At 39.8% G+C, this 25,804-nt stretch overlaps 1 protein-coding gene across 8 annotated transcripts in view; it reads left to right on the top strand.

The window, feature by feature from the left end:
* The first annotated feature begins 493 nt into the window (after positions 1 to 493).
* The window catches only part of col12a1b (collagen, type XII, alpha 1b), a 151,569-nt gene continuing 126,258 nt past the window's right edge, over positions 494 to 25,804 (top strand). For 4 of the 8 annotated variants that reach the window (XM_038726227.1, XM_038726229.1, XM_038726223.1 and 1 more), the window contains exons 1-13: positions 533 to 712; positions 1,439 to 1,550; positions 5,029 to 5,145; positions 6,693 to 6,836; positions 9,367 to 9,426; positions 10,440 to 10,703; positions 11,344 to 11,508; positions 13,056 to 13,229; positions 13,807 to 14,097; positions 14,791 to 15,393; positions 17,952 to 18,230; positions 18,317 to 18,592; positions 21,977 to 22,252. In XM_038726227.1, the coding sequence (XP_038582155.1) occupies positions 1,475 to 1,550; positions 5,029 to 5,145; positions 6,693 to 6,836; positions 9,367 to 9,426; positions 10,440 to 10,703; positions 11,344 to 11,508; positions 13,056 to 13,229; positions 13,807 to 14,097; positions 14,791 to 15,393; positions 17,952 to 18,230; positions 18,317 to 18,592; positions 21,977 to 22,252 (2,725 nt within the window). In that variant the 5' untranslated portion in view covers positions 533 to 712; positions 1,439 to 1,474. Of the gene's footprint in view, positions 713 to 1,438; positions 1,551 to 5,028; positions 5,146 to 6,692; positions 6,837 to 9,366; positions 9,427 to 10,439; positions 10,704 to 11,343; positions 11,509 to 13,055; positions 13,230 to 13,806; positions 14,098 to 14,790; positions 15,394 to 17,951; positions 18,231 to 18,316; positions 18,593 to 21,976; positions 22,253 to 25,804 lie in introns of all 8 variants that reach the window. The other 4 variants (XM_038726224.1, XM_038726225.1, XM_038726231.1 and 1 more) reach the window with 4 other exon arrangements.

The raw sequence follows: 25,804 nt of genomic DNA, 5'->3' as shown, positions 1-25,804 counted from the left end.
TGCACAGAATGTGTATTAAACATTTGGGCAAGATTCATTGGGGTACCTTTAATTGTCAGAAGTGTTGCTGCTTTATCTAATCCTGCTGAGGACCCCAGAAACTTGTGTTCCATCCCTGGAAACAGGAATTACGCACTAAAAAGGAAAAGACTGGCTTGGGGTTTAGTTTACTAGACTATGTAATATTTTCCCATTGATTCACGAAATGAAAAAGGGGGTAAAAGCCACTGTCAGTTTCCCTCCGCTGATCCCCCCTCTTCCCGAAAAGCAGATCTGCGCGCCTGTCTCCTTGCGGCCGAGACGCACAGAAGCCCTCCATCACCGGAAAGGAATGCAGAAAACTATGTAAAAGTTTCCGAGTCTGTGTGTATGTGTGTATTCGTCCTTGTGTGTTTGTGTGTGTCTCTCCAAGCACTTTGAGAGGTTACACATCATTTTTTGGCCCGGCTAGATGTCGTAAGAGCTCGCGGCTGGGCAGGCAGAGCTGGGAACAGCCCCCCTATTAAGTAGCAGATTGTGTGGAGAGTCTTCCCACTTGGAAAGAGGCTCGCCGACGCGCCTGGGAACCAAAACCCGCGGAGCTCTCTGACTTCAACACCGGACCACCACACTCTCCCTTTTCTCAGGTTGGGGGTCTACAACAGAGACTTAAACCTTTTTCATTTTTAATTTCCTGAACCAAACAAAACCAATTCGACAGTTTCATCTATAGGTCAGTCCTGCATGAGCTTTTGAAATACATTTATTTTTTTTGCAGTTTCAGGTGATAATATGACACTTAGTTCATCTTATTTGAATGCTGTGTAATTTCCAGACATTATTATATCCACTATTTGAGTACCATCCGATTTCAATCAGGATATTTCCAGAAACGCGTGGATTATTTCTTGGTATTGCGGTGCGTAATTGCGCACGGCGCCAGGTTTTGATGCTCGTTTATTCTCAACTGTGGAAAGAGTGGTTATATCTAATCAGCAGAGCTATTAGACACTGAATTGGACGCGTTGCAGTGTAGTTGCACCAGACTTTAAAATGCTTTTGGAAGAGAAGACTGATTCTAATGCTGATAAAGAAGAAATATTTGCCTTTATTTTAATAGATTTTCCATGATTTAAATCATTATCTTACGTATATCGTCTTTATTGTTGTTTTGACACTGTTAAATTGTGGATTTTGACTTCATCATACATAGTCTGTCATTTAAGATATTTAACTGTCTGGGGAGCCGTTTATACGAGCGCGAGGATCGTGGAAATGTGACTTTGGTGGATGTTCCTGCCATGAAAAGTGCGTTTTCTGGTGGCTTTTAAGTAACTAGCCTAATTGATAGATGTAGATTTAAACGTTAGTAGATTTACACGAGGCAGATGATGGAGCTCTTAAAGGTCTCTTGAAGCCCTGTCAAAAGGTCTAACCGCCTCCTTCGTTCCTCTCGCAGCTTCATTCATGTGCTGCTGAGCCAGAGGAGCTGAAGATGAAGAGCAGGCTGTCTCTGGCGGCGGCTGCCCTCCTGGCACTGCTGCTGTCCTCCTCTCAGGCACAGAATCAAGGTAAAGCCGCTCCTCCTCCTCTCTGTGATCCAACACATCTGACTTCAACTCCTCTCACCTCTGCCTTTTCTCTGTGTAGCTGCATATTTTAGTCTGAATAAAAAAAACACATAGAGAAAGCAAATGTGTGTTTGTGAATTGATTTGTTTGAACTGGTTTGACACTTCAGCCTCACCTTAATTTTTGATTAATGATTTTTCTTTTCACTTCCATTGATTGCAGTTTCCTTCTGGAATTTGTGAGATTTCCTTTGAAGAGAAATAACATCTCTGCTTCAAATATCTGGTTTGAATTTATGGATATGAGCATTTCCACCAAATCAGTAGAAGTGCTTTTAGCCATGAATGCAATGTGTTTAGAGAAGTGATGTAGCAGAGACTCAAAAGATGACACATGACTCCAGTTGGTGATTATATAGGCGACATTTTGAAGAAAAAAGTTAGTATTGTTAGAGTTTCTCCCCAAACGTCCAGCAGTCTGGTGTTTCTTCTATGCCAATGTTTACATCTATCGGTCTTTAAAGACTAATATATCTTAAAATCTATCCTAAAGGAAAGTAAACCAGGAAAAGCATGTATTTGACCCTCTACTGAATATTGCACACAGACAGATGTAGTTGGATCTGTTTTACACCAGGAGGGGCCCTTGCTCAAAATCTACTATCTATTACAGTTGCCTACATTTCTCCAGTTAAAAAAAAAAAGAAACCCAGACGGCACGTGGCCAAGTTTCCTCCCTACATCCTTTCTCCTGATGGAACGGAAAGACAAAATATGAGTTTCACATTATTTTCCAGAGGTTTTAGGGGTTAGCAGTGGAGAAAATATGCTCCACGGTGCCTCAGGATTTTCTCTCAGAAAAAAAAAAGAAGAAGAAGAAGAAATTGCAGTAAAATCTCATAAAATCAGCAGGAGCAGAAGAATCTTTCTTTTCTCTCCTTCCAGGAGACTTTCTGACTTCCCATGGCTCTCTTTAATATCCCAGCGGGAGGGCCCTCGCTGCCTCTCCAGATTAGGGTCATATATATTCTGCCGAGTGGAATAGTTAGAGGCCGGAGTTAAAAGCTCAAACACCTTGAAGAGGAAAATGCTCTGAACAGGAAGGCCTGTGCTCTAAACTGTCACATTTCAGGTGGAAAGATTACAAAATAAAAGCAGTTTAGAGCAGAGGCCTAGATCCTGAAAGCGTCAAAGAAAACGTGGATGCGAGTGTCGACGATGTGTGTTTGTACAAGTGTCCCTCTAGTTTAAGAGTTTGGAAACAGAAGCAGCAGCACCCGCGGCCCTTGATTTGATTCACCAATTGATTCCCCAGGTTGGTGGTTCCTCCATTTTTGACGTCCTGTAACCCTCCCAGTCAAGCCCTGACCAGGTCACCCTGAGTCTTGGCTTTACGACAATATTTTATTATGATATTCTTCATACTAACAGATAAACTGGTTGGTGGTCTAGAAAAAATGCATAGATACTGTAATCTTTAATCTCTAGCTAGATTATATGTTGTATAATTTACTTTTTAATTTTGTGTTCTTTCGTTGGGCTATGCTAGCGGCGCTACATCGTGTGTTTCTTAAAATGAGCACAAACTCTGGAGCTCAGATTACTGTAGATTGACGTTCCTCCAGCATGAAAAGATTAAGTGTTTCCACCCGTCTGTTACATGAAGAGAATGGTTCAGAATATAAGAAATAAGTGTTTGGTTGAAGATTTTGAAAGATAAATGTCTAAACACTTGGAAGATATCCAGTACAGGAGTGGCCAAATTGAATCCCTCCCCTGCTTGAGTGTGCCAGAGACATTGCAGTTCATAGTCAGTATCATTAACCCCTCAGCCACCAGGGTGCCCCCCCATTGAGCTATTTTAATGTGAAGGGATTTATAGATTTTGGTTGCTTTCTTCATGTTAATACTTTCTTGCTGGAAAAACAAGCTCATTATTTAACTCTGAAAGCATCATTCAGAACTACACTGGTAGTCATTAGCTCATCGAGTCATTGAGATACTTACACATAAGGTTAATTGTAGATCTTTGAGTTATTGTCTATTTATTTTAAGGTCTTATCAAGTCAAACCAAAAAAATCGGTGCATTTTAGCAAGCTAGATTGATTGATTCAGATAGGCGTTCTCCACCCCAACCTGAAGAATATCATTTTAAAATATTTTTAAATAATAATCTGTGGTCCCTCTCGTGTACATGGAAACTTTTTGTCCAGTTGCTCCAAGTTGTTGTAAACAACTTTTCATGTACACATGCATGATCCTCCGTGTCAGTGATCACGAGTTAAACTTTAATCTGTGTGCACTTTTATCTTGTTTGTTTGTTTAACGTGATGAAGACCAGCGGTTCTTAAACTATAGTCCAGATCCTAAAAAGGATTCTTGGAGGGTAAGTTTCTGACAAAAGTAGAGGGAAGATTACATGATTAAAATCTTTAAAATTTGGTTTCTGGAGCTGGAGTAGTTTAAGAACCTCTGGTGAAGATGTTGGAAACGTAAGCAGAAAAAAAAAGATGTACACATGTCTTCACTGTCATTGTGTATTCTTTTATGAGGTTTGCAATGGAGATGATTAAAGTGATCAATCAGATCTTCTATCCATTGTATAATCAACAAAGCAGAGTTTCATCAGATTTGTGTGTTTTTGTTCTTTTGTCAATTCAACATCATGAGTTGGATTGAGGTCATGGACAGGCTGCTTGGTGTCAGCCAGTCCATGTTGTACTTTGTTGACAGGGGGGAAACATTTTTACTTTTTTTTTTTTACAGAGTTAAAAAACATCTTGCTCTTCATCAGCAGCCAAATAGATTTTTGGATACAGACTACAAAAAACTGACCTGTATGGAAGAAAAGACAGGCCATAACTACTTGAATACTATGCAACTTACATACCTGATTCTAACACCTGCTGAATACTTATTGTGAAAATTTAATTTAATTTAACTTTTTGACGTAACATGAATTCTCTATTGCATAATTCAAAGTACTTAAATTCAGATAAATTGTTTTTACAGTAAAAATCTTTTAGTGCTATAAATATAAATGGGGTATTTTGTAGTAGATAATTAGATATATAGTTGTTAAAATTTAAATTGGCCTTTTTTTACTTCCGTAGGTCATAGCCAAATTTCAAATTTTCATCTTCCCTCCCTGTTTGTGTTTCCTTCTTGATTGTTCTGATCTGTAGGAAGGTAATCCTGTGTTGTTTTGTTGTGTTTGTTGTCTCAATGTGTTGCTTGAGTTGTTGACTGTGGCTGCCGGCCACACGAGCTCAAACGGAGGTCATTTTTCTTTCTCCAAAATGGCTTTCCTCACATCTGTAGTTTGGTTTGTCTTGTGCTGTTTGCTCCAACAGTGAACTTGTCTCAAACTTTGACTTGGAAGTGTTGACTGTTGGGGAAATCCTTTTATACTTCACATTACAATACATCCACCTTCTAAAGCTGCAGGATTAACTGTGTTTATTCTTTTTCTTCACAGTCGACCCTCCGTCAGATTTGCGGTTTAAGATTTTAAATGAGAACACGGTGCAAATGATCTGGAGCAGACCGCAGTCCACGATACAAGGCTACAGAATACAAGTGACCTCAGACACAGGTGGGTGCTAATTAAACCTGCGAGTTATGTCCTGCTGAGCCTGTAACATTACAAGTGTCATAAAGTCTCTTAGACGTCAACCTGCCTGGCAAGACTCAACACTCCCCGCAATTATCTGGAGATTTCTGCAGACACATGTTTGGCTTCAGGAGCTGTAATGATAAAAAAGGGGGGTGGGGGAGAAAAACATTATCTCTGCCATGGAAAATTGTCAGCATTAGTTTAGCTCAGGAGTTTTGATGTCACATCCACCAGAGTTCATGAGAGAGTCATAGAGAGAGCGACATCTACTCTTAACTCGAAGTAACTTGAACACAGAATTTTTTAAAACAATGAAAATGTGATGTAAAGTTAATATTACCCAGGATGACCTTTCTGAACCTTGCTTTTGGTCTGAGGGTGTTAATGAAGAGAAAGCTCCAATTTGCAAAAGGCCTATGCCCCCATGCACAGAGCCAGGAGCTGTAAACACCAACTTTCTCATCAGTTCGAACTTGGCCTAGTTAAACTATCCAACTAGTAAGTAAGTGTTTACTAAGCGGAGATTTATACATTACTAGTACAACTCAGAGTAGTTCTTACATAGAGATTAGTTGCTACTAAATATGTACCAAACCCAGTAACTGCTAGATGCAACTGCTGTGTATTCTTACGTAACTGAAAGAGCTAACTGACAGAACTAACAATTGATGTATAAAGAGAACTGCGCCAGAGGTGGGGCCCCGTTCATTCTTATGAAAGGTGCTCAGTGGTTCATAAAACCAAAAAAGTTCTTCTACATCGCCTACATTGTCTGTTAACGTTATATTAAAAAATTGCCTAACTGTTTTGTTCTGTTAGCTAACTTAACTGTCAGAACTCATTTTAGTTTGCATATTACTAACGTTAACTTACGAAAATCAAGAAATAGTCCCAACTTATAACTCCCCCTAAAACCAGAAATTGGCCTTTTTACATTTCTGTTTGTGTACAGATTTCCAAACTTTGGAGAGAGCCAGGCTAGCTGTTTCCCTTTTCAGCCAGTCTTCATGCTAGGCTAACCATGACAGCAAACAAGAGTATTTCTCAAAATGTTGAACTTTTCAGTAAAACTACCTTAGTCTTGAAATCCCTTTAAGGGTTTATTAAGTTACTTTAAAAGGAGAAATAAAGGGCTTATGGTGTTATTTAAGGGGCTTTGTACAAATTTAATGGGTCTTTCCATATTATTAACCCTGAAAACCTGCACAATAGGCATCAGAAATCTCTAGTAGAATCAAAAACCTATTGTCTATGTGAAGCAAAAGCATTTATAATAAATAATTAACATTAAGTTAATGGAAGAAGTGGGTACGCAATGGTTAAAATCATGTGTTTTGATTTCATAGCAATGCAGAAAGTTTTCATTAAATTGAATTATATTGTTTTGTGTTTACACGGCTCTTCCAGTCCTCAGGTCAACAGCCTGAATCGGGTTTTTCTGAAGCCCTGTTTTGACTCTTGAAAGAGAAATGGAGTAATGTAATAGTTTCCTAATGGCTTCCCTCTGACTCTGTGCATTCTTTTAGAAGAACCAGCAAAAGAATTTACTCTGCCTGAATCTGCGATTAAGACCTCCATCTCAGACCTGAGTCCAGATGTGGATTATGTCGTAACGATATCTGCTTACTATGGACGAGAGGAGAGTCTGCCCGTCACTGGCCAGATAACAAGTGAGTCCCTGAGTGTGTGTGTCGAAATTAGCACCAGACATTCAACCGAATACACCTAAAGGCCCAAACAACAACAGGAACACATGACAATGTATTACAGACCAGAGTGTGTTTCTGTTATATTGTCAAACCTCTGCATTATTTACAGAAAATTACCAGATTAAATATATCACCTTATGGGACTTTAGGAGCTCCGTAGTTTTCAGCTCTGAATGTTGTAGACTGGAAGCCAGATTGGACAGATTTCATTAATTCTGCATTTTTATATTTCAGTTTTTTATTTTGCCTTTATACATTCATTACAAATTTCATATCTATGCAAATGACGCTCAAGCATATATGTAGGAAAAGATTATCATCCCAAGCCCTGTGATGGAATAGTAAGCCTACCTTGGACTTAATTTTAGACTGTAGATGGTTTATGTGAGACTGGAGGGAGAATGAGCTATCTAGACACCTAGATATTTGTAGGTGTCCATATTTTCCAGTCCAGATCTTTCCATAGTGATATTATTAGATAAATTTGCAGGTTTAGGGAATGATCAGTAAAAAAAAAACATGCACTTGGTTTTGTCGGAGTTTAGTAATAATTTTAAGTCACAGAAGGAGCATTGTAGGGCATTAAAGCTTTTCTGCAGGTTTGTTAATACAGTTACTAACAAGGGGCCGGATGTATACAGAATGGTGTCATCAGCGTAAAGGTGCATAAAAGAGTCACCAGCAGCTAGAGCAACATCATTGATGTATAATGAGAATAAAGTCTGCCCTAGAATTGAACCCTGTGGCACCCCCATAGAGACAGCTATAGGTTCAGACAGCAGGCCTTCAACTTTAACATACTGAAGCCTATATAAGAAATAATTACTGAACCAGACGAGGCAGTCAACAGAAAATCCAAGGCTATTTACTGTGCCAATGAGAATGTTGTGATCTACAGTGAAATGCCTTGGACAGATCAATGTAGACAGCTGCACAATGATGTCTTTAATCAAGTTCAGAAAGCTAATCAGGACCAAATCCAGCTATGATGAATTTCCTGTCTGAGAATAAACCGTTTATTCACACTTAACCTGTCGAAATTTTAAGAAAGTCATCATCAGACATATTTTATGTTATATGTTTCCCAAAAAGAAATAGTGTAAAAGCCGAACAGCTACTAAAGTGGTGATTGCTTTCTCAACTGCCGTTTCCTAGGTCAAGAATAATCTTTGAACCTCAATATTTTGATTTGTTCTTACTTTTTAAGGCAGCTGGAGACATTTTGATAAAACAAAAGTGAGATAGTCAGTTAGTCAGGCAGCAAGTTAAGAGCTTTGTTGTCTACAATATGGCTTCATGATTTTTATCATAAATTAAAACACAAAACAAGACTATCTGAAAACAGTCATGAGGAGCAAGACATAATCAAACGTGTTTTAAAATAAAAAGTCTGTATAAATATATAAATATATATATGGCATGGCAACACATTCTCATCCCACATATGGATGCTTGGTCTAGACCCTTGGCGTAGCTTTTTAAAGCCCTGGGAACCTTTTGGCATCGTTTTTAGCACGTATAGGTTCTCCATGGTTAAGATAGCAAGAATGAATATGCAACATCTGGTTAGACTTGGTTAACATTGTGAAACATCCTCATTTGGTTAGGTTTAGGCACCAAAACTACTTGGTTAAGTTAAGGAAAAGATTATGGTTTGGGTTACAATAAACATGTTACTAATATGAGTTGAGTAAGTTAGTAAGTAGCTTTTTGAAGACCAGTCTACTGGGTGAAAGATCGGTTTCTACTACCTTTAACGTTGAACAATGACGCTAAAGATTGACTGTTGGTATAAGACATGGACGTAACAGAGTGTAGGTATTTGATGCCCTGCAAATGAGGACAGGCTGGGGATTGGGTGCAAAATAAACATGATGGGTCACAAGACAATTAAAAACAAAATTGTATTTATTTGTTTTGTCAAATTGTGTTGTTTTATTCTTGGGAAAGATTGAGGCCTCTAAAAATGCTTTAAATTAAGAAAAAATAACAGTCCAATAAAAGTTTGACTTTTATATGAATCAGTAAATGAGTTGTGACCCAGATTTCCAGCAGTGAGTGAAGTCTTCGCTAACGTAATGGCAGCAGTTTGGTGGGGACGTCTGCTTGGACCCGCCGCAAACACTGATGATCTGAGAATCCCTCCGAGCTCCTGAGATTCCCTGGAAATCTATCAGAAATGATGACATCAACTCGTTAGTTTCGCCATTTGGGAGCTCGTTTTTCATGTTCGTAGTATCTAAGAGGAGGAAATGTTGCACAAAAAAAACTCAGATGAGAGGACAGAGCACATGTCTGAAAACCAAGGAAAAGTTTTGGTCCAGAATGGTCTGCCATTTGATGAGGATAAACAGTGATTGTAACCAATAGAAAGAGGTTCATAACATAATATTAAAATGAAGATTAGGGTTTGTTGAGGATACTTTCAACAACAGGATAGATTATCTGAATTGCCTCAAACGTTTGTATATGATGTGTTATTGTCTTTTAGTTGAGTCAAGTGGCAGCACAGGAGGAACGCCCAGGAAACCAGACCCTTCAGATTCAGTCAGTAAGTCCTTTTGTTCATTCATTTTTTCAAACGTTAATTTGACGAGGGGTTTCAATCACTGCTAAGATAATGAGTCACAAACATCCAAGTCTTCGCTGCACCTCCTCGACTTTTCCATTTTTTGTTCCCGATCCGTCTTCCTCACTGCTGGGCGGCGTCCATCAGCATGATCTCAGCAGCGAAGGGAGACTCTTACTACAAAACACCCCATTGTATAGCAATAATCAAAATTAGGCCCCCATAAATCTCTGAAGTATTCGGTCATCGGTTTGGTCCCCTGCCGGCCAATTATGCCAATGTGGAGGAAGCTGCACATGCTCAGTGCGGGGGTCGTAGGTGGGGCGGGAGGCTGCTGTTGGAGCTGGGGAGCGAGCTGAGAAGAGCCCAGCCCTGAAGTGCTGAGAGAAGTGGAAACCATTACAGATGCTGATTTACAAGAGCGTTGCTGCTGCTGCTGCTGCCCTGGCCCCGTTCTGCAGATGGTGACGAACTTGTGTTGATCCTTCTTTGCATGAGAGGAAAGTCACAAGGAAACTTCCAGAAAGCAGGGCGAAGCCGAGTGTATCTACCTACAGCAGTACAGGTTGATTAAACATCCAGTGTGAGCGAACAGCTCTTTAAGGATTGTTAAACAACCAGAAAATAATGATTAATGAGCTTTAAAAACACTGAGTTGATTGGGGAAAACCGATTAAATGTTCATTTTGAGGAATACAGATCTTTACGAAATAAAACAAATCAATATTAAATCATATCGACATTCAGCACGTACAGTACATTTCCAGGTTCTCATCTGTCCAGAACCTTGAATTCTGTAAAACCTTTGATTACTTTTGTATGTGACTATTACATTAGTGTTAAGATCTGGTTATAAGTTTAGGCAACTAAAAAAGTGCCACATGTTCTCAACTGAAAGCGTGAATGTAACCAGATCACCAGTTTAATCCTCCTGGTAGCACGACTCTCTAAACCAAATTTCATGTCAATTTTATTTTCATTTTATTTTGTCCCAGAATGCTCTTTCAGTGCCGTCGCCGACGTGGTGTTCTTGGTGGATGGCTCCTCGAGCGTGGGAAGGCCGAACTTCAAACATATCCGCAACTTTATCTCAGCGACGGCCGGCGCCTTTCAGATTGGAGAGGAAAAATCCCGGGTGGGTGTGGTCCAGTACAGCAACAACGCCCGAACAGAGTTCAACCTTAATAGACACTTAACCCGGCCGGCGCTACTCAGAGCCATTGGCTCGTTGCCATACAAGGGAGGAGGAACCATGACAGGTACGTTATTTTGCTCACATCCTTTAAACGTTTGATTTCTACAGTTTAGTTTCTGTTATTATATTATGATAATTTTATTATTATAACAATTATAAATACATTTTTACAAAGGTAAATTTCCTTTGTATACAGTTTTAAAAAAAAGTACTTTATATTAAAGTTTTAGTACGTAGAAACAACAAATAATGGCTATTTCAAAATATTTTCTATTCTTAATTAATAATTTGGATTAAATGAAATTAATCAGCTGAAATAATAATCACAAAGTTTTTTTAATCATATAAGGGGCGTGTTGATTTATTAATTTTTATATTTCAGTTTTAGCAGACCAAACTAATGCCTTCAGTCTACACTATGACAACAGTATTAAGTGAAGGTTTTCTAAATCAGTATGTTGCTATTTATTTTCATTATTTTGTATTTAGAACCAATTGAAGATCAAAAAATATTTAAGATTTTAGAATTAAGTCCACAAAATCACAAAATCAAAGACCACCAACACCAATAATCAGTTTATGGTTAATGTTCTCCTAATATTTAGTGACTATAATTAAGATGTGTTAAACCTACACTATGGAAGCACACAGTTTCTGCTTGTGCATCAGTTATAACATAATCGCTGCCCGTCTCGGTGCTCCAGGCGATGCCCTCGACTACCTCCTGAAAAACACTTTCACCGAGGAGGCCGGCTCCAGGAAGGGATTTCCCAAAGTGCTGGTGATCATCACAGATGGCAAATCTGACGATCCAGTGGAGAGTTACGCCAAGCAGCTCAGGAGCAAGGGGGTGGAGATCTTTGTCCTCGGTACGTAGCCAGAACAAGTTTATTACATTCCACATTTTACATTTTCCATCCGCATTTAATGCTTTTAGCTGCTTGTGATGATGTCATAACAGAAGGTGAAATTCCTACATCATTAACATTACATGCGAGTGATAGCAAGTTTTATGTTATGTTTACACTCAGGTTTCACTGTCAGACTTTCCACAGTCTTAAGGATGGAGAAAGTGGGCTGTTGCTATGGTGTTAAAGAGGACTGGTGGTTAAATAATAAAAATAGCTTATCTGAAACCAGGTCACTGATAAAAAAAATGCTTAGGGTCTCGTGAAATATGCTCTCAGTTGTTTCAGGAGAAGCTGCTAACATACAGGAACTACTTTTGTACAGACTTCATCAGCCTGGCCATTGTGTTTCTGGATGGTATCTAGGATTAAAGAGGATTTTGAAAGGTTGAGGATGGTGGAGTTTTCTCAAATCACAAAAGAGTTTGGCTTCATTGAGTTGTGATGTTTTTGCAGTTATATTTGATTATATGTGAACACATGGTACTTTTTTGTACTAAGAAACCATTCTAATATATGTTTAGGATGTCAGGGATAAACAATGAAGTCCTCTTTACACAAACTTTTTATGCATCAGACATCTAAGTATTAAAACCAACATTTCAGTTACAAGTAAAAGTACTTACGGTCAGACTTATCCAAAGAAAAGTCCTGATAACACAGAGTAGAGGAGCTTAGTTTTCCAGCTGTAGCTAATTTCATACTGTCAGATATATGATGAAGGAAGGGTGAGAAAGCAGGACAGATGGAACATTAATAAGTAATGAAGGAGGAACTGAAGAAAAGAGATAAGGAACCAAGGAATGAGGTGAAAAGGTCAACCTGTAAAATAAGGACAGAGAAAGAAAGAAAAAAACAGATAAGAAAACAGATAAGAAAGACAGAAAAAGAAAGAAAGAACAATGACAGCAAATTTTTATTTTATTTTATTCTCAAAGTTAACGTAAAAATTAGAATCTGCAATCTGCAGAAAAATGTAGTTGAGAAAAAGCAGAAAGTGTCCAAAAAGTAAAAATCCCTACTGAAGGATTAAAAGTACTTACTTTTTCTAGTCAAACTTTAAATTAACTTTATCCTGTAAAGGCTTACAGCTTTAATAAAGTGTATGTATGTGTATTGTAAAACTTGCCAGTCCAACCAGTTTTGTATTAACTGCCCATGCTGTCAGACTTTCCAGCCAGAGGCTTGGCGTTTCTGTTGTCAACTGGGGGTGAATCCAGCTGCAGAACCTTTTAAATACTAACGTGGAAAATAAATGTTTCACTTCACGTCTTTATAGACTAATTTCATCCAGTATTTACAAACCTGGAGCAATTCACCCTTTACCTCTGACCCATGATGCCAGCAGCTTTACAAGGACTGCTATGAATTCCCTGATGTTGCCTTTATATCTCGGAAGGCAGTGACAAAAACAATGGTAGCCATGGAACAATTTCTCTGTTTCCATAAATGGTCATACATATACTCTGCATTTACCAAGATGTTTTGTTTATCATTGTCCATTTTAGGTATCAAACAGGCCGATGAAGAGGAGATGAAGCTGATGGCGTCCACTCCTTACAGAAGTCACATCTTTAATGTCGCTGACTTTAACGTGATCAAGAATGTGCAGAAAAAGCTCATTACTCAGGTGTGCGCCGGGGTCGACGATCAACTCAACATACTCGTCAGCGGGGAAGAAGGTGAGATGTTATACCTGGAGTTTATAGTGTGGGAAAAAATCTGTCGTTTGTTGTCCCTTTGCTTTCTTGTTGGGAGTTTGATGACCATTTAGCTTAGCTTAGCATTTATACTGGAAACCGAGAGCCAGGCTAGCACTAGCCTGGGTGGCTCTGTCCAAAAGGTAACAGAATCAACTTACCAGCACTTCTAAAGATTTCTAATTAACATATTCTACATGTATTTAGCTATTTTAATCAATAACGTTTTGTACAGAGCCAGTCTAGCTTTTTCCCCCTGTTTCCAGTCTTTGCGTTGAGCTAAGCTAATCATCTGCTATCTGCTATAAATATCTATATAACTGTTCCTTAAGTTTGGATATATAATATGTAGTCATTTTTATAATCTGTTTGTTCATTTTTTTTCTGTCATTAACTCTTTTATCTAATTTTCATTGACTTGAGCAAACATTTTTTAAAATAAGGACCCAAATAACAAGCCATAACTAAACGAACACCACCAAGACATATTTTTGTACAATTATTGTGAGATGAGATTCAGATAATCCTATAATTCTGATACTGACTCTGATATTTGCAGTCGTCGAGCCAGCCTCTAACCTACAAATCCTGGAGGTGGCCTCAAAGTCCATACAGGTGAGCTGGGATCCCTCTATCGGAGAGGTTTCCGGATACAAGGTGCAGATGATCCCCATGATGACTGGCAGCAAGCGGCAGGAACTGTACGTGGGCCCGAGCCAGAGCTCGGTGGTGGTCAGAGACCTTTCTCCAGACACAGAGTACCAGATCAGTCTGTACGCCCTGAAGGGCCTGACACCCAGCGAGCCCATCACGGCAATGCAGAAGACACAGCCAGTTAAAGTATCAGTGGGTGAGTACAACATAATGATGGTACAATTTCCCATCTGGTCAATTATAGAAGTATATTAGAGTTAGAGATCAATACCACTTTCATGCCAGATTGGTATGGAGCTAAAGCCATTTTTGTTTTTGCATCTCTGCTTCTTCACAGATTAAATAATGAAGACACTGCACTATAATAAGTAGTAATGCTTAGGGGTGTTAATAAGCATATTTTTTAACTTGAAACAGTAGCAGTTTTGTGCTAAGCTATGCTAATTGCTCTCCAGCTGCAGCTACATATTTAGAAAATCAAAACTCTGCATCACCACAAACCTCCATTGGTCAAACCTGATGCTGTGATTGTGTTATATGAGATTTAAAATAATCACTAGCTTCTAACTTGTAAATACCGTCCATTGAAGTCTTAATTATGACTCTCTGAAAGCTCACAATCAAGCAAACATGGGTGCCTCACATCAACAAGCCCCACTGTTCAAGGACATTAAATGCAAATATATATATACTATATAGATAGAATATATATAGAATACTATTCTGGCAAAGCACTATATTTTTCAGGTATAAGTTCCAGCAACAGTGTACCTCTTATTGTCATGACATACAAGATGATGAAAAATATAATAAAAGTAGATAGATAACAATAGAGATATTTTTGCTAGTCATTTACATTTGGATTGTGATTTTTGTTTTTCTCATCTAGAATGTTCTCTTGGCGTGGATGTTCAAGCCGATGTCGTTCTCCTGGTTGATGGTTCCTACAGCATCGGTCTGGCTAACTTTGCCAAAGTAAGAGCTTTCGTGGAGGTGCTGGTGACCTCCTTTGACATTGGGCCAGATAAGGTCCAGATCAGTTTGGTCCAGTACAGCAGGGATCCCCACACAGAGTTCTACCTGAACACTCACCATGACCTGAAGGCTGTGGTCAAAGCTGTGAGGTCTTTCCCGTACCGTGGCGGCTCCACCAACACCGGCAGAGCCATGACCTATGTGAGAGAGAAGATCTTTCAGGGCAGTAGAGGGGCGCGCCCCAACGTTCCCCGCGTCACCATCCTTATCACTGATGGGAAGTCCTCCGACGCCTTCCAGGAGCCAGCCACCAAACTGAGGAATTCTGATGTGGAGATCTTCGCAGTGGGCGTGAAGGACGCTGTTCGAAGTGAGCTGGAGGCCATCGCCAATAGGCCTGCAGAGACCCACGTTTACACCGTAGAAGACTTTGATGCCTTCCAGAGAATTTCCAAAGAGCTCACACAGTCCATCTGCCTGAGGATTGAACAAGAACTACGCAACATCCAACAGAGACGTAAGTGAAATTGCTTTAATCCTTTATGCTGATGACAGTGTGCTTTGTTCATCTGTTTTTGAGCAATCTACTGTCGTTTTAGAAAATTCTGTCAAATTCTGGCTTGATTCTTGTCATAACGTTTGAGTCAGGAAAGAAACCAAATTATGTTAAAAGCAAAAATTGCCTTTATATTTAACACAATTAGGTTGCAACAGCAATGTATGTATTTTATGGCACTTTCTGATAAATAGGTAATGAAGAATATTAGTATTATTTTGCTGTAGAGCTGGAAATGACAAATTATTTGGTTTGAATAGTTTCATTTGAGTTCTGCACAAAGATTATTTGTAATTATATAGTTCATTATGTTTTTCTACTGTAATGTTACTGTGTTGCTTCAGTACATAACTGGGCTTATAGAAGCACTGTTTATTAGGTGTGAGTTTCAGTAAACTTTTAACCAGGACGTAACATACTGTGTATTGCTGACAGTGATGATTCTGCGTACTGAGTTCAGCTTGAGGATTTGGTTTTAAAGATTTGTTTAGACATACTGAACACATACATTTAGCTGAATCTAGGGCATTATGCATTCAGCATAAAAACATAAAAAATAATGCACTATTATACTATTCTATGGGAAATGCTTTATATGAGATGGATTTCCTTCATTGAATGATTTTTTAGGCAGTGATTACGCTGGAATCTTTACTGTCACACTGTGAGAGGCAGTTGTGAGTTTGCAGTCATACAGTATATTTTCAATGTTTGAAAGAAGATTGGGAGCTGTTTCACCTGTGTTTATCCATTGTTCAGTTGTGGGAATAGTTTGCTACGTTGCATGCTAATCCTGTACTTATGCCAGCTTTGTGGAATAAGATAGCTTAGCATGAACTAAAATATACCAACCTTGGAGCACCAAAACTGTCAGTATATTATTTTGAGGTTGTGTTTCCATCAATTACCAATTTGTTTAAACATTAAAAAAATAAAAACTCTTTGTAAATTGAGCTAACATGCTAATTTTAAATCATTTCAAAATATGTTAATACTTTTGGGATTGCTGCTTGTCCAGATTACAGTTTCTTCAGCTTGAAGTCATCTAGCATGGAGAGCTGAAACTGCTTTTAGATTTGTTGTATTTATTTGTGTATCTACTATGAGAAATGATGAATGCTTTTCATCACTCTGTGGACTCAGCAAATAAATTTGAAGCATATTTGTAATAAGAATTACCAGTCAACTACAATGATTTAAAACATTTGTAGTGATCAAACCAACATTTTAACAATTAATTACTGCAGCTCTCAGATGTAACTCTACCGCTCTTCCTTGTGTGCATATGGACAGTCGTACATGTGCACACAATTAATTTCTTGTCCCTTTTCCAACAGTGTCTATTTCAACCGAACTCTCCTTTTTGCCTCAATGTGTTAAACACATGTCAACCTTTTGATCTTTCAAGGGCAGAGTGAGTTCCTGCATGTGGAAATATTAGAACTGGGTCAAATAGTGGTCGCAGAGATTTCTTAGCATATATCTAAACCTACTTGAAGCACCAGATGACTCGATTATTACCACATCAGGACAATCCAGGCTGTCAGGCGTGTTGTCCCTCATGTATCTGTAAACAAAACTTGACTTTCAAATGCATTCTCTGTGCTGAAATCATTAGCCACCCCTGAACATCTGGTAGTCAAGTTCAAACAAGCAAGAAGAGTTACTTGCGAATGCTGTTTCACCAACTTAAAGCCAAATATGAATCACTCTGTTAATTTGCCAAAAGGAGCTTCCACTTCTGCCAGCGCAGAATGTGACTCATACCAGCTTTGATTGCCGATTATATAATTCTTATATAATAACGACTTTATGTCAACAGAGAGAAGTGTACAGCAGTCTGAATGATCCGCACAGTCACAGCTTCCATCCAAAATACTGGCTCAAAAAGCTCCCACAGTGGGGAGCTTAACAGCCGCCGCCCTCCTGATGATTGAATAATGGAGCTGTCAGATGGGTTGTAGATTGTACATCTTAATTAAATGGCATGTAGGTCGGATACTCTCTGGATTCCTTTAGTTGCTACTGTTTTTTAACGGGAGTCTTGGTTGTTTATTCTACAGTGCAAACTCACTTTTAACCAAGATAAAGATAATATGAAGAGGATAACACCCTGGGAGTACAGAGTTTGGCCTAAAAGAGCTTTGTAAATGTGAATAGCTGAACTACTTTAGGTTTTTCAATAGATGTGCTCAGCTATTTGATGAAACAAGTCTCTTGTCCACAGATAAAACAACAACTGAAAGATAAGTTGCAGACCTCAGTGAATAAATCAGTCAGGGTTGTGTTGGGTCTAGCCTCAAATGATCGTGTGGGAAAACAACATCTTTAGAGGCTCACTGTGAATCATAAAATCTGTAACAACAGGACTTCCACCCATGTACAGTATATTACAAGTACAACCAAAGTCACAACATGCCAAAAACACTCTTGAAGGTTTGATTTGGAGCTGTGAATATGCACATTAAATGTTAACCCTATAGGTAACCGTAATGTTTAAAAATCTGGCTTTTCTCCAGAACTGGTCCAACCGAGGGCCCTGTCCTTCTCAGAAGTTGGCCCCAGAAGCTTCAGGGCCTCCTGGGAGATTGACGCCCCCAATGTCCAGTCCTATTTGGTTAAGTTCAAGCCAGCAGATGATGACGATGGGCATTATGTGTCGATGTCTGTGCCCGGACAAACACTCACCACCCTCTTCCCCCACCTCACCCCACTCACCCGCTATGAAGTCAACGTTTATGCTCAGTATGACAAAGGGGACAGCTTGCCTGTTACCGGCTATGAGACCACTTTAGAAGGTATCACTCAAGACATTTACCTTTGTTTTTTAAGCTGGCACATGGGAGCAGTAACGCCCTAACTTACTCATTCACATGTGTTGCAGAACTTGGCCCCGTGCAGAACCTACGAGTATCCGAAGAGACCACAGACAGCTTCAGAGTATCGTGGCAGCCAGCTCCAGGAGCCGTCATTCGCTACCAGTTGACTTACGAACCTGTTGGGGACGAGAGCTCGAAGCTGGTGATGACCACTGACGGCCCAGAGACAACGACTGTGCTGCAGGAGCTTCAGCCTAAAACTACCTACCGCGTCACTGTCATTCCTGAATACCAGTCTGGCTCTGGAGCACCGCTGCAGACTGATGGCACCACCAAAGAAGGTGAGTGTAACTTTCATATGATATATGAGGCTGGAAATGTCGGCTCTCAGGGTGCACCACTTCTTCTTATAACTGAGTCCATCCAGAACACAGATGACAGATGAAATAAGTTACTGTTTCTAGTGTCCATCGAGCACAAACATCAATAAATCTGTTTAAAATGTATTTAAAACGTATGCTCCATAAAACTTAAGATCTCGGCTCATAAGCAACATTACCAACCAGAGCATGATGGGAAATGTGCCATCATTCAAAGTAAAGCAAAATGTGAACAAAAATCAATGAGAATGTACGCAAATCAAAACATTATCAGATTGACACAGCTCTTTCGATTCAGTCACAGATGTTTGCTGTGTGATGAAAACCTGTAGAGAAACAGAATAATTTCACAAAGCCATTTAAAATTCCACATTATTATTTTTCTCATAAAATGTGCCCTAGAGAGCAAAGGGTTAACAAGGCTTTAGAAGACAGGTGGCGAATCTTTGCTCCAAAACAGATTTTGGGCCAGACGTTGAGCTCTGAAGTCCAAAAATCTGAGTAGCTGGTTAAGTAATCGTTGAGTCACTGGTTCTGATCCACAACAGGTGCCTTCAGATGTCTTCCACTCATTGTGTTTGTAGTATTGGACAAAACTATAAAACTCTATTTGTAACTTTAAATCACAAAGACGTTGGGTGATGAAAACAAGCTGTTTTTCTTTATTTGTGTGATTTCAGACTTTATTCTGACATCCTCAGTGACTCTATTTGTTCACTGTGGGCTTTTTTCAAAGTCATCATCTGTCATTTGGCGTTTGCTTTCATTCCAAAATGACCTTGGGATTACCAGGAGTCCACACATTTTTGAGCCCTGTGCAAAGTGAAGTCCTAACCCTACAGTGTTAGTACAACCTGCCACCCGTCGAGCTCCTTGTCAGATCTGTCCTGCCTTACAGGGAAAGGAATGAAAAACAGACGGAAGCGCAGAAGGCTGGCAAATAGAAATGGGTCAACATGTACTCAAAGGTGATAAACAGTGAAGAAGGAAATTAACAACCCTCTAGACTCTGGATGGTGACGTTAAGATACGTTTGTGATCTTACACAGTTTCTTAAAGTGAGATTATCTCATGGAGAAACTTCCAGACTGGGCTGTTAGCTTTAACACTTTAACAGGGAATAAACAAATTATATTCCTGTCTACCATAACAACAGCATTTTTAACTGTATCCGGATGTACCGTTCCCCTGCTAGTTCTTCCAGTTCCTTCAGACGGTGCAGCTGCTTGTCGTCTAAGGTGAATTAAAAAAATATATTTTTGACGTTTATAAAAAGAGGCAGGTTTCATCCCAGCTTCTCTCTTTGACATGAAACACCCAGCTGGCTCTCAGATGGCTTTTTCTTCCCCCTGTATGGCTTACAATATTGTTCCCATTACGACGTTTACCATGACATTACTTTATCTCAAAACTATGAATTGATGCAGTGCCTTGAGGGTTTGCATTAGTTGCCCTTCTGCTTGTGGTCTTTTCCACTACGTCCCATGTGGGGGCAATAACACTTAGAGCAGCCACTGGGAATCACTTCGCTCTGAACACCACTGGGAGGAAAAAAGATGTCTATGAAGATTCTCAGTCATCCAGGTCATAGTTATCCAACGAAGGTTAAAATGAAGGGCAACTGGACTTGGTTGAAGCTACTGGAAGACGTTTCGTCCCTCATCCAAAGGACTTCTTCAGTTCTGACTGACTGGCAGGGAAACTCAGCTATTTAACCTCAGTGGGGTCGTTATCTCGGGTCATCGATACCGCTGGTTCGTTAGTGTTCCTTGTTGCTGTGACGACAGTCGTTACAGTCGTTGAGACTACCTGTGGCCAAGACTGAACGACCATCGTTGGTATCTTCACCTGAGGCCAAGACTGAACGACCATCGTTGGTATCTTCACCTGAGGCCAAGACTGAACGACCATCGTTGGTATCTTCACCTAGGAAGATGAAAAGGAAGAGGAAAAAAGAACTGTATTTCACTTGATATCCTACTTTTCATCACTCAGTAGGAAAAAACACATCAGGGAGATGCAACAATGACTTTCATAGTAATACTCAGCAGTAGGCGTAAGCATCAGGGAGTTAAGCAGGGCACATGAGTCAAGGCTTTTCATTTTAACATTTTATTTTCAAGGGAGGACTGTGTGAACATGCCCTTTCTTCACTTTCAAAGTCTCTTACACTAAATCACATCCTGGTAGCTGCCCAGTACAAACACAACTTTCTACTGTGCAGCTCAACTGGCGCAACTGTCAAGGACATGATGCACAATTGTTAGGCCACAAGCCTGCTCATCCACTGTTTCTCAACGGTTGGTCTGTGGATCTCTAGTGGTAGGCGCTAGTGTTGCAAGATGCAAGATGTGTAAATATACTTTTGCTTATGAAAATCAGACATATGCTAATTATTTTATTATTAAGTCGCATAAGGCACTCATATATATACTCAATGATACAGGAAGGAGGGTCGCCAGTTCCAGGTGCCGAAGGTGCCCCTGAGCAAGGCACTGCAAGCCCCTAACTGCCCTGCACAATGGCTGCCCAACGCTTCTAATTAGGATTGGTTAAATGCAGAGAACAAATTCCACATGCGTTGTACTGTGTATGTGGCCAATAAAGTTGAAATACTTACAAAACACAGAGATCTTCAATACTGTGTAATCTTAAAATGATACATACATTTACAGGAAATTATTTCACAACAATTTTAAGAATCAATTATGTAAATATTAAGTAAATAAGTCAGATTTCTACTAAATAAATACCAGTCATTCACTGGTTCCAGCATCTCAATTGAGGATTTATTCCTGTTTCATATACATTTCTGGACAAATACAAGCAATTTGATAGCATCATCTTAGATCCACAGAATGTGGGATTTTTTGTTATTTGTTGACATTTTACAGACAAAGCAATTAATCACTGTATCAATCAAACAATCATTGCTAGATACATTTTTTAAATGAAAATATATAGAAAATTATGGGGGCTGTACAATTATTAAGAAATAGTTAGATGCAGCCATAACAGCAAGGTTAAGCATGAAGTGCAGAAAAAAGCTACAGGATCCAAACAAATACCTTTATCTCTTTGCTTACTTACTTAATTCTCATGTTTGTTTGTACTTGCAATTGTTAAATAATTGTTCTCTGAAAATGAAAACTTCTAAACATCTAATGTCAGAATTATAAAGTAAGACAATCAGTTTTCTCATGAAGCCCGTTGATTTCTTATTTTCTACATTTCTAAAGAGAGCAAACTTGTCATGTCAGGATCAATAAATAACTGTCGAAACGAACACCCACAAAAAAACAGCCAAAATTTTCATCTCAATTTTCTTGTTTCTCACCTTCTCAGCCAAGGGTTCCCCCCGTGACCTGAGGGTTTTTGACGAGACCGTGTCCTCCATGAAGGTCTCCTGGGAGCCGGCACCAGGGAATGTGCTTCAGTACCGCTTGGCGTACAGACCCTCCGCCAGCAGCGGCCCCAAGAAGGAAATTTCGGTGAAGGGCGACAACACGGCCGCCCTCCTGAAGAACCTGCAGCCGGGTACCCAGTACGACATCTCCATAAGTGCACGATACCCGTCTGGCCTGGGTGACGCCCTGGAGGGACGAGGCACCACGCTAGAAGGTAAACCAGATACCATCCTCTACATCTCCCTGGGTTTTAAAGTTGCTGTAGCTAACACGCTAACAAATATTTCAGCTGACTCCGTCTGTCTGGAAACACTGAACCAGACAGTAAGTGCTGCAAAAACACTTCTAGGAGCTAAAAGAGGCTATAAAGCTATTTTTTTAAAAATTGGCTATTTAAAGATCAAGATTCTTAAGATTGAGCTCCCTTTGTAGTGCGAGTATGTATCCTGGAATCCACAGTAACACTTGATCTACTGTATTTCAGACATAAAATAGACTTTTAGTAAGGCCTTGTCTACAAAATATAGAATAAATACACCTATCAAAATATCCTAAAGTCTGTCTTCACAGCTGATATAGAGACACAAAATAAACTAGTAACTTAAAGCTAGACATTATTTCTGTGTCAGTTGTGGCACACAGCTGTGACTCACTGATCCTCCCAGATTAAGTGATTACTCTATTTTTGTTATGACTGTGTGCCTCAACAGCCACAGCTAATGTTTGAGGTTTTACTGTAATTGCTGTGACTAAAACCTGGAAGACGACCAAATCATCAGAAAGGCTCTTAAAACAAACGTGATACAAGTCTTTGTTTTCGTTTGCTCCAGAGTAAAATGTTAGAAATTATCCTACTTTCAATACCCAGAGGGGCGTCAAACGTCCGGCTTATTGTTACAGGAGAGTAATAATAAACAGTCAGTACAAGAGGGGGAGAGAGGAAGGAGAGGAGGAAGAGAGGAAGGAGAGGAAGACGCCATCCAGGTTTCTTATAGGTTTACCATTATTGCATAATAGTTAATCAAAATATTATATAAATCACAATATGGAAATGTGAAATATCCAAACTGCAGTAGCTGCAATTCATTGATAAAGGTAAAATGTGTCATGACAAACCATTATAAATGAAGCATTGTGGTGCTACAGAGAAAATGGATTGTTTAAAATAACCATTCCCACTAAAATCGTGAGCAGGATCTGATCCTATCCCCCCCAAGCCCATCTTAAAGCCCATATCATTTTAGCACAAAGATTTACAACAATGAGGTTTAGCTGATTTTAGCGTTAAGTCGTTGTGGGTTATGGGACGTAATAATCACACGTTCACACAGCTTTAAAATATCCCTGGTTTAACCGTTCTATTAGGAAGTGAAACAAAAAGTGAGTGCACCCAAAAAGTTGTTTGTGATTCCTTTTAACCAAGAAGCCGGATATTTATAAAAGGGCTGTATTACTTGATTAATCATTTAGTTAAAGAAACTGTAAACAACATTCGCTGCGTTATGCTGTGAAGCTTTTGGCTTGTTTGTCGACTTTGCACATACAGATCATGGCACTACATTTTGGGCTGCATGCAGATGATCTGTGCAGACCCTTGCAGACAAGGGACATTATTTATGTCTCACTGACTTGCAAAATGAGCTATGCAGTTGCATCCTGGTGCCCTAGCAGATAAGACACACACAATACAGTTTCAACATACTCACTTTGATCACAACACTCTCTTGTCTATGCTTCCTATCTGTATCTCACCTGTCACTATCCAATAACAACAAAATGGCAGTCAAATAATTGTTATGAAAAGAGTTTATAAAAGAAACAGGTGAAGCTTCCCCACAACCCTGTACGTAGGATAAACGTGTTGACGATGGATGGATGGTGAACGCTTCGGAATTATTGCAACAAATCTGTGCTGATCTGTGTTTTCTCGCTGGTGCATCTCGGACAGTGGGTTTGTAGCTTTGTGAGCCACATGCCGTATAAGCAACATTGGACTTGGCCATCAGCCAGGGGCGGCCCGTGGCATAGGCGACATAGGTGGTTGCCTAGGTTGCAAAATGTCAGGGGGCACCGCAAGAGAAAGTTTTCGGTGCAATAAACCCAGCCCAGCTGATGCAACACTGGCGTAAACCGTTATAGTAATCTAGTGCAGACAGTTGAAAAAAGAAAAGCTGCTGAAACACAGGAGCTATTAAAGTCCAGTTTATCAATCAAGTCAGAGTTTATAACTGAATTAAAATGAATTAATTTAAAGAGGTTACCTCCCCCAACAAAAGAGGAGGGGAGGCGAAGCATGTGTACTGACTGATTTTATTAAATTACTGGATCCCCCTAATACAGTGAAACTGCACATTTTGGATTGGCCTTTTATTGTGGCCAGCCTGAGGAACACCTGTGCAATACCCATGCTGTCACCTGTGAGGTGGATGGATTATCTCCAGGGTGGTGATGGTGCAATGGATAAGATGCCTGCCTATGGCGTGAGAGACCTGGGTTCATGCCCCCGCTGTGACCCTTCCACCATTGTGTCCCTGAGCAAGACACTTAGCTCCTAGCTGCTCCAGAGGCGTGCGACCTCTGACATGTATAGATGTCTATGAAGATTCTCAGTCATCCAGGTCATAGTTATCAAACGAAGGTTAAAATCAAGGGCAACTGGTTGCCCTTGATTTTAACCTTCGTCTGACATGTATAGCAATTGTAAGTCGCTTTGGATAAAAGCGTCAGCTAAATGAATAAATGTAAATTATCTCGGCAAAGAGAAGTGCTCACTAACACAGATTTTGACAGATTTGTGAACAATATTAGAGAGAAATAGACCTTTTGTGTACATACAGAAAGTCTTAGACCTGCCACCTGAATTTTGTGCTTGCTTTATATACATAAAGATTAACCATAAATTGATGAAGAAATATTCAGCTGACTGCAGGAAATGAAGTCTTTCATGCTTAAAATTTTCTAGGTGAGGACCCCCAGACCCTCCTCTTCATTTGTCCCCTCCAATGTTACATTACCCCATAAATTTACTACAGTGTCTCTGGGTCGACACACAGTTTACGGGGGGACACATTCCCAGATACCAGGTTAGGTTTGGTCTCCCAGTTGAGGCTATGATGTGGAGGCTGATCAAACTACTTTATTATTGACCATGATTATTGACTTGGCTGCTAAAATTGTAAGTTTGGCTGCTTAACTTTTTAAACAATTCCTGAGGACAATTTCAAATCTCGCCTAGGGCTCCAACACTGTCAGTGCTGGCCCTGCCACCACGCATGCTGAGAGGTAAAGATGAGAAACAGCAAGACTGGACAGGAATGCAACTCAGCTGAGAGCAGGGCTGGAGGGTTAGGAGGAGCAGGGAAGACTGACTCATTCCTGTCTCTGTTTCTGTCTTCTTCTCTGTTTATGTCTCCCTTTGTCTCCGTTTCATGCTGTCTCTCTTTCTCACCTTTTGTCTTTCTCATCTCCCCTCCCTTTTCTCTTCAGTTCTCTTTATTTATTTCTTTATTTTTTGTGGCTCTCCCTCTATTTCACCCTCTGTGTGTCTTTCTTTGTCTCTTCATGTTACTTTCTTTCTGTCTCTCTCTTTTCTGCTGTCTTTCTGTCTTTCCACCTTGTGAGGGCTTGCCTGGAATTTAATAGTCTTGTCCACGGCTTCTGTGTTTCGGCCTGCCGAGCCTCCTGATTCCTCCCTGGTCACAGTGCCATGCAATCAATACAACACTCCCATTTGTTTGTTCTTTCTCCCTGATGCTTCAAATTGTCA

This window comes from Micropterus salmoides, unplaced genomic scaffold (genome assembly GCF_014851395.1).
Source record: "Micropterus salmoides isolate LMB-PRFRI ecotype aquatic unplaced genomic scaffold, ASM1485139v1 Ms_hic_scaffold_18, whole genome shotgun sequence".
Taxonomy (NCBI): Eukaryota; Metazoa; Chordata; class Actinopteri; order Centrarchiformes; family Centrarchidae; genus Micropterus; species Micropterus salmoides.
The sequence above is the reverse complement of the archived record's forward strand: the minus strand, read 5'-3'. Positions and strand labels throughout refer to the sequence as shown.